General features: G+C 36.6%; 1 protein-coding gene across 2 annotated transcripts in view; it reads right to left on the bottom strand.

Annotated features, from left to right (window-relative positions):
• LOC145671037 (facilitated trehalose transporter Tret1-like) overlaps nt 1-14,306 on the bottom strand; it is a 210,825-nt gene that overhangs the window by 27,948 nt on the left and 168,571 nt on the right. For both annotated transcript variants that reach the window (XM_081739709.1, XM_081739710.1), the window contains exon 3: nt 4,747-4,882. In XM_081739709.1, the coding sequence (XP_081595835.1) occupies nt 4,747-4,882 (136 nt within the window). The remainder of the gene's footprint in view (nt 1-4,746; nt 4,883-14,306) is intronic.

Below are 14,306 nucleotides of genomic sequence, written 5' to 3'. Positions count from 1 at the left end.
TTAACATTGTAATCCCATAAGGAAAAAATCGAAATTTGACCTTTGACCCCATATCTCTTCAATCTTTAGTACAAGTGACATGCTTCTATGGCGAAACAAAACTTATGTCCTTCATCTAAAGTTACACCAAATTGCACGGCTTTACCTCATACCACTTTTGTACAGTGAACAAATGAAATTGACACACGAATTAATCAACCCTCTGTATATATATATATCAGTTTTGGCATCTTTTTAAAAGAAATAAAGCAAGAAGCGCAGACAGTTGATTACCATTCATATGCTAAAGAGATATGACTTTCTTTACGTAACAAGTCAGCCAACGCGTGTTTATTGTTTTCACCCCACAACCAGTTATCGTTCAGAAGGAAGGAAAAATAGAATATATGTTTGTTTTTACTTGCGAACAAGGAATGCTTGTTTTTGGATTGAACAAAATGTTTGACACAAGATGGTTAAATAACAAGTTCCTCCTTTTAATGTTTCCCTTTTTATGCTGTGCTTTTCGTACAGAAGATGATTTTTTTTTTCAACTTGGAACACTTAGCAAAGTTTCTATCATTCAACATGATCGGCATTTCTCTCTCTTTCAAGAATTCTACGTGAAAAAAAAAAAAAAAAAAAAGCGGCTTACGTCTACGGCTGCATGAACGCTGGAACTGAATCTATTAACATTGGACATATTATGACATTCACTGCACAAAAGAATTAAGCCCACTCGTGTCATTTTCGACATATTTCATCCTAAGAGTATGACTTAAAATATTAAAGATAATAGAAAATTATAAATTTTGTATTATAATTTCATAATTTCAAAATTCATAATTTTCTATTGCTTGTTTTTCATAAGTGAAAGGGGATAATGAAGTGCAACTTACAACAATCATAGATAATGTTATTCTTCAACAGAAAATATGAACCTGAAGAATTTTCAGTGTTGCCATCCATAGAAATTACAGTGTTGCCAGAATAACAACTCCCAAAATCTAAGTTAAGGCAGAGGCTAGAGGAACGAACTCAACTGCATTTGATTAGATATCATATTGTCTTGGTATACTGTGAACTACTTTTTAAAATAATAGTTGTATTTAGTTTGCAATAAACAAAATAATTTTAATATACAGTCAACGGCGCCAACTTTGCAAAATTTATGTGGGTGCATATCAATGGTGGGACATGTTATATGTTTTCAGGGGAATCTCGATATTTTTTGATTAATTTCCTTTTAGTTAAAATCTTTTATGAACACTTCATAAAGGGTTGTGCTCGATTCTATTCACAATATAGTTCCATTTTTTATTGTGTGGACTGCCTTTGACTAGGCTAGAGACAGGCAAGGAAGTGGGGAGTGTGTTGCTTGGTAGCCTTTGCTCAGACACATTTGAAACAATTGTTTTAGAGGTTAGAATTTTTAACTTCCAATCTCAAAGTTTTAATTGTTTGTTATTTTTTTATATAATGGCAAGTGAGAAGTATTTATTTTATTTTGTTTCTATCTAAAAAGCCTGTGGGTGGGTGGGTGCTGGAGCCCTGGAGCACCCACGTAGTCGGCGCGCATGTATACAGTTACTAAAATTAAATAATAATCTTATTTAAAAAAAGTAGTTCACATGATATCAAGACAACATGATACGTAATCAAATGCAGTTGAGTCCGTTCCTCTAGTCGCTGCCTTAACTTAGATTTTGGGGGAGTTGTTATTCTGGCAACACTGTAATTTCTATGGATGGCAACACTGAAAGTTCTTTAGGTTCATATTTTCTGTTGTAGAATAGCATTAGCTATGATTGCATTTCATTATTTCCTTTCACTCATGAAAAACAAACAAAAAAATAAAATGGTAATTTTTTGTATTATTTTTAGTAAGTCAGGCCCTTAAGATCTCTATTTGAAGCTCCATTCAGAGGTTAAAAAATTCATGTACAGATATTGTAACTAATTCTTATAATAAAAGAAAAGAAAGTGTGAACTTTTCCATGTATTGACGCCTACCGAACAAACTTTGTATATTGATTCCTTTGTACTCTGAAGGCTCCATATGATAGGGAGCTTCTTTCCTAACATACGAATGTCAATTTATATCTACATCGCAAGTATCTTATCGTTTTGTAGATACGTGGTTGCACCATTTCTCAACCCTCAATATACTTTTATTAACAATTACAAGCACTTGACATGATTTTCATTCAAGTGAGGAGTAGGGATGGCCTTTTTCGAAAAATCTATTTTTTGATTTTCGGAAATTTCATTTTTCGTTTTTTCGTTTTTCGTGTTTTCGAAATTTTTTTCGTTTTTCGTGTTTTCGAAAAATTTTTCGTTTTTCGTTTTTCGAAAAATTTTTCGCTTTTCGTTTTCCGAAAAAATTTTCGTCTTTCGTTTTCCGAAAAACTTTTTCGTTTTTCGTTTTCGAAAAAGTATTTTTCGAAAAAATGCGGCCATCCCTAGTGAGGAGGGTATGAAGAGCCCCAAGAAATTGGAAGAAGGAAGACAATCGCTAACAAAATACTATAAAAACGTTTCGCAGAAAGAAGAAACACAAAACCGAATTGCCAGTATGTAGAGGCAGAGTTGAATTTGAAAAAAAAAAATGTAATGAAATGAAATCTTTGAGTTTTACGTTCCACTGTTATGCCGCCTGAGCTAAAGGAGACGGTGATGATGAGAGATGAATGAAATGGTGGAATGAAGAATGTGGGAGGAAACGGGAGAACCACGAGAAAACCCACGCACACAATGTTTGTCCACCACAAAGTTTACTTGGCGAGAGCAGGGTTTGAATCCGGGACCCCATGCACCAGAGATGAACGCTCTACCACTGAGCCACCGCGGCCCCATCAGAGCTGAATTTGAGTACTTTTACAAGAGAGGGAGTGCTGTAAAGAATGCGTCCAAGCTATATTTGGAAATCTTGCTTAAAGAAAAAGAATTAAAAAATTGTAATATTTTATTGAAGAATGTGTGTAAAACTTAGCGGTTTTAACATTTAAAAAAAAATCAAATGAAAAGGAATATATTAATTTGAAAAAGAACTTTCTGGCTTTCAGCATATACAGTAAAGCCCGATTATCCGCGGAATTGGGTGGCAAAGGCACCGTAGATAGAAAATGAGATGCAACCCCCCATACACACATACAGTATTCTAGCATAAAAACTATGTATTATTGTTTGTATTCATTGGGTCATCGAGGTTAGTGATAAGAGAATGTGAAAGCTATGACCAAAACAAAAAAGCAAGAGACTGCCACTCATCCACAAATTCCGAGAAGACCATAGGAGTACGATTAACAATAAACTTGTCAGTAATTTTCGATCTTCGCACTGTCGGGTCTATTTATTGTATTTTCCCGGTTGTTGGCTTGGATTATTATTATTAGTAGTAGTAGTATTTATTTTTGAGGTTTGTAATTAAAATTATTTTTCGCGGCACCCGCAGATGATCCGCCCGCAGATAATCATGGCTTTGCTGTATATATATATATATATATATATATATAACTAATGTTTTAAAATACCCATGTAAAAGTTTTGTGTAGAAAAGATCTTTAAACTTACGTTAAACAGTGATTGTTTATTTTTATAGTAAATAGGAAACTGATATTGAATATATACTTAAGTATGGAGCAGAGAAAGAAGGCACTATTCTGCTTGCATTTTTAATGAAGAAATGCAGGAGCAGAAGACGCGTCTGCGTGTACAAACGGTGATTCTACAAATCACTATCCGATACTAAATACAGGGTGATTGAAAAATAATTCCCTATCTTAAACTCCCTATAATTCAAACTATATATATATATATATATATTACAAAGAATGAACATCTGTCGTACTTTATAGAGTACACTTACTCCTTTAGTCAATCTCGAAAGGAAGAAAAAAAAGTCTCAGAGTATTACGAATTAGAAGCGTGAATACGAAGTTCTGTTTTCCATTCACAAGAGTTTCTGGTGGAATCAGTTGACGCAGTTACAGGAAGCTGCCGCAGAAGCTGGTGGCGAACACTGGTGCCTATATCGAATATTAAAATGAAAATGAGTCTGTTTTACGTCCCATGGTTATGCCGGCTAGGCTAAAGGAGACGGTGACGATGAGAAATGAATGAAATGGTGGAATGAAGAAAGTGAGAGGAAACCCACGCACACGGTGTTTGTCCACCACAAAGTTCACTTGGCACAAGCTGGGATCGAACCAGGGATCCCAAGCACCAGAGATGAACGCTCTACCACTGAGTCACCGCGGCCCCTATATCTATAGTGAATATTAAGTAAAATTCCATATGCATACGCAGTAGCGTATTTACGATTTTGTTTCGGGGGGACTTTGCTAACGTTATTGCTGGAAATGTGAAAATTCTGCAAAATGATTCATTTACTTTAATACAGTATATAAAATTTCGGAGAGAGGAGCTTAAGCCCAGAAGTCCCCCCTTAAATACGCCACTGACTATACGTTTTCTTTTAATATTCTTTTCTTGTAAAAATTATAATTAAAAAATAAAACATAAGGACCTCAGGGAGTTATTTTTCAATTATTCTGTATTATCTAAATAATAACTTATTTTTACATGTAAATTTATCTGAGAAAAGAGGATACTACATCATTTATTGCACTATCTATACATACTACGGATAACCATGTTGCTACTAGCGGCACCACATAGTTCAACTTTTTTTTCATATAGCAATAGCTTATTCGATAACAAAATTTCCCTAGATTATGCAAATTTTCTTCAATCTATTATACATACCTATCCAGGACCCAATCTCATCATCTGTAGGCAAAGAACTGTTTTCTACTTGCAACTGAGGTAACAGTACTGCTGAATACCCAATAGGCATACCACTTCCGACGGTTAGAAGGGAAACTGCTCCAGCCATTAGACTCTATAACAAAATAATAAAACACAATTACTTTTAGTGCAGATGCTTTTTCTTAATCAGGTGTGTAATCATACTTACAGTGTATTATATATATATATATATATATATATATATATATATATATATATATATATATATATATATGTAGTGGAGAAGTTGGCGGGAGCTCAGAGTTCAACATTGCACAATGGAATGAATACCCAATGTTTAAGGGAACTTCTGATTCATGGCCACCAGAATGTTGAAACCTGCCAGATTAGGTTAGGGTTCCGACATTTCCAAAGCACAATGTCAGGACGTTTCTTGTGGCTTGCCACTTTCCCGAAGAAAAAAAAAAAAAAAGACCAGAGATGTTCACCCTGGCGAGGGTGCTCCTCTCGAGGGGATCCTCATTCTCAAATTCCCTCGCCCACAATGATGCGAGGGCGCGGGAGCGTGAGGCCGAGGACAAGCTTCGACAGCGAGGGTGTGCCAGGGCGATGACAACTCCCTTCGCGAGGGCGAGGCCAACTGGTACTGTGACGGCGAGGGTGAACGAGGGCGAGGAACAGCTGACACTGCGAGGGTGAGGGTGCGCGAGAGTGAGGAGAAATTCTCAACACGAGGGCGAGGGCGATGTACAACTTCCTTCGCGAGGGCGAGAGTGAACAAGGGAGATGGATAACTCCCTTCGTGAGGGCGAAAGTGAGCGAGGGTGAGGGCCAACTGTCATTGTGAGGGTAAGGAGAAGTTTCAGCATGAGGGCGAGGGCCAACTTCCAACAACACTATAGTGATGGTTCGTGAATGGATCAAATACATGACTTCCTGGTCATCGAATAATGCACAGGGGTTCAGTGCTTACCTTTTTATCTCTGGGCTCAATTTGAAGCAATGATGTAAAGATTTCGAAAAGATATATTCAAAAACGCATTCTGCAAGACTGCGACAACATTTCTTTAATTACTCTCTCACGCATGCAATTGGATTGAACATCTGTACCTATGATTAATGCACGACGAAGACCAGATCAAATACATTCTGTAACTGTGTACGTACATATACAACAAAGCTTGTCCTGCAAGGTTTCTGTAACAAGACTTTTGGAAGACACCAGTACAATTTACTTTAAGTGTCAATGATCAGTGCTCAAATGACAACATAATTATATGGAAAAATTAGTTACCGGTGCATAAATTGATTGATTCAGGGAAACTTTCTAATGTTATTTGATGCGCCATATGACCCCCTTTCCATGTGAAAATAACTACCTCGACTCAATATAGGATATCGGTGGCAGTGATGGACCGTATATTGTCGTCCACAACATTAGTTCGACGCTGGATCTTTATCTACAGTTTGATGCCATTTGCTGACTGTTGGATTGGCGGCAAGCATGTCTGTGTGTCGGCTTCCATTGACCCGGAACCACAATACCCTTAGATTATAGTAAGCGCGTGGACACCGTCACTGACGTGTTACGTGGCAGATTGTCCTATTTCCGAACGATTATGTTTGAACCTATCCTACATGATATATGCGTTAGGCGTTGTCATGGTAAGGGCAATCTGGCGGGATGCATTATCCAACGACAGGAAACAGATGTGGAAGTGAGGCGACATTAAATACAACACGCAATCTCGGATGTTGATGATTGATGTAGTCTCATCAATTATCACTACATCGCCGAGATAATATCCTTCTTTGAGAAAACTCCGCATGACATAATTTCAGCAAGACAATGACCGGCTACACGGGCTAGCAGTATCTCGAAATCTACTGCACGGCACTTCGCTTGCCTGCACGGTCGCCTGATATTTACTTATCGAACACGTGATATGTGGTTGATCGTCATGTTCTCACGATTCTTCAACAGTGTTGCATACAAATAAGTAGTGTTTCCACGAGGCGAGATATTTCACGAGTCTTAGGCCAATACTATTTCACCCAAGTTTTACACTTCAAACACTGCTTTAGTGTTAAAGGATTCATAGTACAAAAGCTATAAGTTGATAAAGTAATTGTACGAACATAATGAGAATGTATCAAACGTTTAAACATACGCAAATCATTACACAAAGTGCCGCAACAATAAATATGATTTAAACGTAGTTATATCAGAACTTTTGTGGACCTTACGTGACATTGAATGATTCTGATAACTTGTACATGAAATTAAGAAAACAAATTAGAGCATAAATTTGGCAAATACATTTACAAAGATAGATGAAAGAATGTTTTCGAGAAACGAGACGAGACTTCTACAAAATTTACAAGACGAGACCTCTACAAAATGTACAAGACGAGACGAGAAACAGGTATTCCTCGTTTCGCCACGTCCACAGCACTCAGGAAAACATTTAACGACATTTTTATTCGAAGCCGCGACGTAGTGACTCACGTCAGATTGCATCCGGAAGCTTTACGTCATACTGATTTGTCAGTTAGAGAGGTATTGTAACCATACCCATGCAGTCATGTAACGAATCTGTACTATACATTTCATTCCATCTGCCTTTGGTATTTTGATACTTCGTCTAGCATGTGAGTTTTAGCTCGCAAGTCATGTGCCAGTAAATATAGCTATTAAATTAATATTAATCATGTCTTAACAAAGTTTCCTCCTATTTAGTTAAAAAAAAAAAAAAAAAAACTTGTCTTTACAGTCCATTATCACTTTTTGACACCGCTTGATAAATTTTGTAATTATTTTTAACAGGTTAAATGCAGTCAGTACAAGTATTTTAAAACAGGAAAAGTTTTGTTTTACTGCGTTTGATTGCATTATTTGTTGAAAATAGGCTTGAAAAGAAAGAACACGGAAAAGTCATTTAGTACCGGGCTAATAATGTAACTTTATCATAAATGCGTGCGTAAAATCAATTATTTATGTGCAACTGATATTACTAAACGTTAGTCTGAAGATTTCTTCAATACTGTTACCTGGAATAGATTAATATATACAATTACTTAAAGTATGTGCGTAAACAACAATAGGCATAACCTCTAATTAATAGTATACACTTATTATATAGGGTAAGTTAAAGTGATGGACACGATTTTAAAAAATCTATGAAATCGAATAAATATATGTTATTGTTAGACATGCGCTTCAAAAACTTAATTTTCAATGTTTAGTTTCCACTTTCTACCGCTAAAAGACAGAAGCAAACAGTTAAAGAAAATGGCGTTGACTAGAGAACAGTGATCTATCTATCTTTGAGCTTGATTATCATGTAAACCGTCTGTGATTAGCATGCCTCGGTATTTCCGTATCAAACATCATACGACCCCATTTACGGGAAAGGCTATCCTAAGCGGTATGAACTAGGGATGGACAAAACCGGTTTCTAGAAAAACCGAAATCCGAAAAATCGACATTCCAATTTTCCCCAAAACCGGTTCGGTTTTTCACCGAAACTGGTTCCGGTTTTCTGCAAACTCGGTTCGGTTTTTAAAAACCGGTTCAGTTTTCACCGAAACTGGTTTCAGTAAAAAAAAATTGGAAAACACATAACACTGTTTCTGTGAAAACGAAATCGTTTTCTGGAAAACAATGAAACACTATTCTTGTCTGAAATAGAACCAATTTAAAAAAAAAAAAAAGGAATTGGTTTTGAAGTAACCCGAAACCGGATCCGATGAAAAACTGAACCGGTTTTGGAGGATACGAATAACTGGTTTCTGTGAAAAACTGAATCGTTTTTTTAAGAAAACCGAAAGCGGTTTTGGTGAAAAAAACGAACCGGGTTTGGAGAAAACCGAAAAACCGGTTTTTGTGCCCACCACTAGTATGAACATTTCAGATTATGCCGTGCATCACAGCAGCTATTGCTAATATTGACAGCAACAAGTTAATTACAAGAGGTTTGGCAGGAAATAGACTATCAGCTTGATGTGTACCGTATTACGCGAGGTGCTCATCAGACCCGTATCCACGGGGAGGCCGGGCCCCTCTAAACTTTTGCTGCCCCCCTAAAATTTTCACGGTAGGCTTGCAAATGAGCTATAATATTGTGATGAACTATAAAATGATTGGGTCGGGAGCAGTGTTTCTACCAGACCTGTTTTTTTGGGGGGTCACTGTCCCCCCGGAGCTCTGAGAGTACCCCCCGAAGACCAAAATAATACGTCTACAATATATTAATAAATAGAATAGTACCAGCAGTGCCCCCCGAAACACTTTTTCTGAAAGAACGACTGATCGGGCCCCTCCTAACTTCTACCGCCCCCCTAAATTTTTGGGCTGGCTACGAGCATGGTGTTCATATAGAACACTTGTGATGTGTTTGAAGAAAAAATTTGACAGTTTGCCTCGCTTAGCACATATCTCACAATAAAATTTGTTTCTTAGATTTTATAGAATACATTTCTGAAATCTGATCCATCAATTTGGTCTACCCTGTATACAGTACATAAATAAAAAAAATAAAAGTCATTTCCGAATATTAAAAAAAACTATCAATTGCATCAGATTGACAACGAAAGTAAATTCTTTTCTATGCTACAATAAATTGCCTTTCTCGTAAACTACGCATCAGAATTTCCAGTCAAACTTGTCATTTTTTTCTGTTGGATGTGATGTATCAATTAATATGTTCATGTCTTATTTATAGACAATATTATAATCAAATAAAATCAAATTACAAATATTAATCATAATTTTCAATCAAAAATTTTTGTGATTAACCATATCCTATACCAGTGGTTCTCAACCTGTCTTGATTGACGACACACTTGATTATACATCGCGACATACGGTACTTGTTTGATATTTTTATTATAGCTATTATTATTATTATTATAGTGAAAATTATTAGTTTTTATATTGTTCTTTTAGCACTGAGCATGATTCCTACCGCTTCTTTATGATTCTTAAATTCTAAAATTTCGCAACACATCTTGGAGGGACTGCGTGACACATTAGTGTGACGCGTCACATCGGTTGAGAACCACTGCCCTATACTGTCATCTTGTTAGTGTCATAGTATCAGTTTCATCTTACATGGCGTGGGTCATCGTACAGTATCAATTTTTCAGGTTTACGAAAAAAATCCATTTTAGTATTAATACTTACTCCAAAACTACGCATGAGGATTCATACTCATCCATATTTTGTTAGCTGAATGAGATCCATTAATTCGTATGTAACTCACCATTGGACACTATTTTCCGTTTAAATGCTAATATGAATGTGATAGAATTTCTAAGTTTACGTTAAAAACTTCATTTTTATAACTTTTGTGCACGAAAAGAAAGTGTCGGGCAGCATTGGACAAATAATATATAAAACGAACAGAAAAAAATGCACTAATTAAGGTAATAAAGGTATTAATTTAAGCACACTTTAAAATTAGAACAGAGAAAATAAGCTATAATATTCTGTCGAAATAAAAAAAAAATCATCCACTATAGTGCTGCCAAAATGTCTTGAACTGACACAAAAATGCGAACTAAAGCTCACATCCTCGACACACCCACGCCTTGAGCCAATAAGGTTTCAGCTGTTACTAAGCAAGAGAGCCTTAGCGAAAGGAAGTACAATTCCTTCAGCCGATAGCAGCGCTCGGAACGGAAGACTAGGTGTCAAGTCAATGTGGTATATCTATAGTTTGACAGCAATTAATACAACACCAACAGAGCTTTATGCACATTCAAACTCCTATGTTTACATTGACAGGCAATAATGACGATCCAGAAGTGTGTCGTTTTCAGAAGGAAGGATAGATAATGTTCAACATTTTCACAGTTTTCATGAGTTCAACTACGGCAGAAGTTACACTGTATCCAATGTTTTATAAAACATTCACCCAGATCATGCAAGTGTTTCTTATGCGTATTCACTTGGATATTATGTCACTGTTTTTTTTTTTTTTTAATTTTGTATATCACTCATTAATTTGCTTTGGACGAATTCATCTATTACTGTCTTGGATTTCAACCTACGTCTGCTTTTTTTTTTAATCCAAGTTGTTGTTGTTGTTCCTGTATGGACTCGATGTTAACGTTTCACTCTTTTTTTTCGTCTTCCCAGAAAGAAACACTTGAAAACTTAGGTATCGGAGATTCTTCAGGAATTAGATGTAAAATTAGGATTAGGAATTAGATTTCTGGGTTTTTCGGCATCTATGAACATATTAGCCCGTCACGTATGAAGGATGATGTCGCTCGGTGATCACACTATCCGAGGAAAGGGAGGAAAGGAAGTGGCCTGGGAACTGTGTCTTAGGTATCATCCCAGTATTTGCTTAGTGTGAATGATGAAAACCCAGGAAAACCTCATTCAGGATGGAAATGAAAAATGAAATGAAAATTTTAAGTTTTATGTTCCACGGTTATGCTGGCTTGGCTAAAGGAGACGGTGATGATGAGAAATGAATGAAATAGTGGAATAAAGAAAGTGGAAGAAAACGAGAGAACCCCGAGAAAACCCACGCACACACGTTGTTTGTCCACTACAAAGCACATTTGGCACGAGCTGGGATCGAACCAAGTACCCCATGCATCAGAGATGAAGCTTTACTACTGAGCCACCGCGGTCCTCTCACTCAGGACGGCTGGCCTGAAGAAACTTTTACACTTTTCCCCCCCCCAAAGTGTCCTCACCGGGAATCGAAGCCGGAACCGCTCGCATCAAAGACGACGAAAGCGTTAGCGACTATGCTAGAAATTAGATAACAAATAGAGCATTAATAAAGTTTGCAGTGAAATACGAATGTTCTTCGTTGTCCAAATAACTCAACTGTGGACCCCTGGGAGCTGGAATATTATTACTCATTCGAAGAAATTTTCCTCGAAATTGAAATAACTACATCTAACGCCATTAATTATTGGGATGAAGGCCTTTGAAATGGGACTGATTTTTGTAATTCTTTAATCTCTTTTTTTCAAGGTCGTTTCCGTTGTGATACCGGATGATACCATTCGAGTAGCTTCTAGTGTAATTTTACATGTTTAACTAATTTCTCTTTGGAGAGCTGCTTCTCCTGAAAGCTATTCCACACTTGCAACTGGTAGTATTCAAATTCATTGAATGCATGTCACCTGTACTGGTAACTACAGTTTACACATATATACTTTTGTTTGTCTCGAGTTTAGTGTTTCTATACAGCACTGCGGCTATATGAGACTTGCATCTATAGCTTAAAGTTAAATCCAAACTTCATGAGTTATCATCGGGAATCGAACTCGGGGCTCCAGGTCCAAAGGCCAGTTGACGTTTAAATACGCGGCTGATTCTGTCGGCACTTGTTGAGTTGATTCTGAGATTATCGCCCCTTACAGCAGGAGGCTATATGAAACGTGGACCTACTGATTAACGTGGAATCCGAAACAATTGAGCTCCCATAGGGAATCGAAACAGTCTCTCCCACGCCAAAAACGCGTATACTAACCACTTATCCACGAAGGAGCTCTATCGGCACTTGCGGAAGCTCATTTAGGAAATAACTATTTTCTTTAAAAGTTTGCACATTTTGAAAAGCCTCCTGTTCGCATTTTTCAGAAGGAAAAAAAAGTCATTTCCGGAGAAAAGCGGACATTCGTTAATCATGTTTGTGCAGAAAAAAAAACTAATCATTTTATGTTAGCCACTGGAAAACTCATTTTTCTTAATTTGCTCTATCATATGTCAAAAAGTGGAATTTATACGGCAAATTAATATGTACAGAAGTTGGATATAAGAACATATTATTGCAATTGTCAACAAATGATTAAGTTTCTTTGTCAATAGGAGAATCTAACATATTGAATCAGTAAATACAGATATTAAAATGTACATTTCGTTTAAAATTATCGACAACTTGTTACATTGCTCTTCCATCAAGCATCACGTGATAAATGTGTGTATTCTGTGCATCTGGCATGTTCTGAGTATACGTATATACTGTATACATATATATATATATATATATATATATATAAAGCATCCGGAGTGCCTTGTTTCTTTTTCCTTAGCTGATGAGGACTTTTAAGGTCATTGAGTAGTATACATTGATACTGACTTCAATAACAATTGGGTTCCAACGATTATCCTGCAGAGTAAATAATGAAACATATTCATTAACTGTTGGGGGGCTTAATTGTTTGTTCGTCACATCCAATAGCACTTGTTTTGAACGTATTTCAAGGTGACGATGATAAAGTTACTCTAACCTTGATAAATTATTAGCTTTGTTTGTTTGTTTCTGGGTTAATTGAATTATGTATTTACCCCGTAGTGAGAGAGAAAGAAAGAGAAATAAAAAGAAAGAGAAATAAAGAGAGAGAGAATGAAAAAGAGAAAGAAAGAGAAAGAAAGAACGAAGGAGAAAAAGGGAGAGAAAGGAAAGAAAGAAAGAAAGAAAAAAGAAAAGAAAGAGAGAAAGAAAGAAAAAGGACGAAAGAAAGACATAATAAAGAGATACAGAGAGATAAAGAAAAATAGATATAAAGAGAAAGAAAGAGACAGAAGGAAAGAAAAAGAAAGAAAGAAAGAAAGAAAGAAAGAGGCGATTAACAAAATATGGAAATTCACGTCTCATGGTCCATTACCAAGATGAATGTAAAGGTGAGACTGTGGTTGGAACAAGAACTTCGCTGTAGGAAGAAATAAGAAGTGCCCATTAGAAGACACTCGTCTTGAAGCGGACAAGAGCCGAGATGAGAACACCCATATTAAATTCGAGACAAGACAAGACATTTTTGAGTATCGTGAATAACAATAGTTTACCCAAATCTTATTATCAAACTCTGTTTTTAGTGTTGCATGATTCATAATAATAAAAAAATATATAAATTGATAAAATGATTGTACGAACATAATGAGTATTTATCAACTTTTAAAGATACGCAAGTCATTACATAATGTAAGAAAACGTTCACCGACGAGGAATGCAGTGGCCCACCCAGCAAGGCATCAACAGACTTGAACACAGCTCGTGTGCAGCTGATTCAGGACAGTAGCAGGATCACGTTACAGCATTTGATGGCAGAATTGACAACGTCATTCAGAAGCATTTGTCACATTGTAGACGATATTTTGCACTACCGGAAAGTTTATCCCGATGGTTTCCACGCAATCTGTCCAACCAACACAAGGAAAAGCGCATGACGACAAGTATGCAACTTTTGGAATGGTTCTCCACGGAAAAGAACAGTTTTCGTGAGGACATTGTTACGGGTGACGAAACATGGGGTGATATCAATAAAACGGAGAAGTTACTCATTATTCTCAATTTTGAAGTAGTTACTCGGAGGAATGAGCACTACTCGTCTCGGCTGACCTCGGAGAAGCCCCACCTCTCTGGAGAAACCATACCTCTAGTCTCGAGCTGAGTAACTACTCCGCGTTTGATATCAATAAGAATCAGAGACTCCTATGTAATGCAAGTAACTTCACCAAATTTTTGGAGTAAGCTCAGTAGGTGACTCCATGCGAAATATGGCAGAGTATATGATTGTTTAGATAA

This window comes from Thermobia domestica, chromosome 15, assembly GCF_964235325.1.
Source record: "Thermobia domestica chromosome 15, izTheDome1.hap1.1, whole genome shotgun sequence".
Lineage (NCBI taxonomy): Eukaryota > Metazoa > Arthropoda > Insecta > Zygentoma > Lepismatidae > Thermobia > Thermobia domestica.
This window is presented reverse-complemented; position numbering and strand designations above follow the sequence as displayed.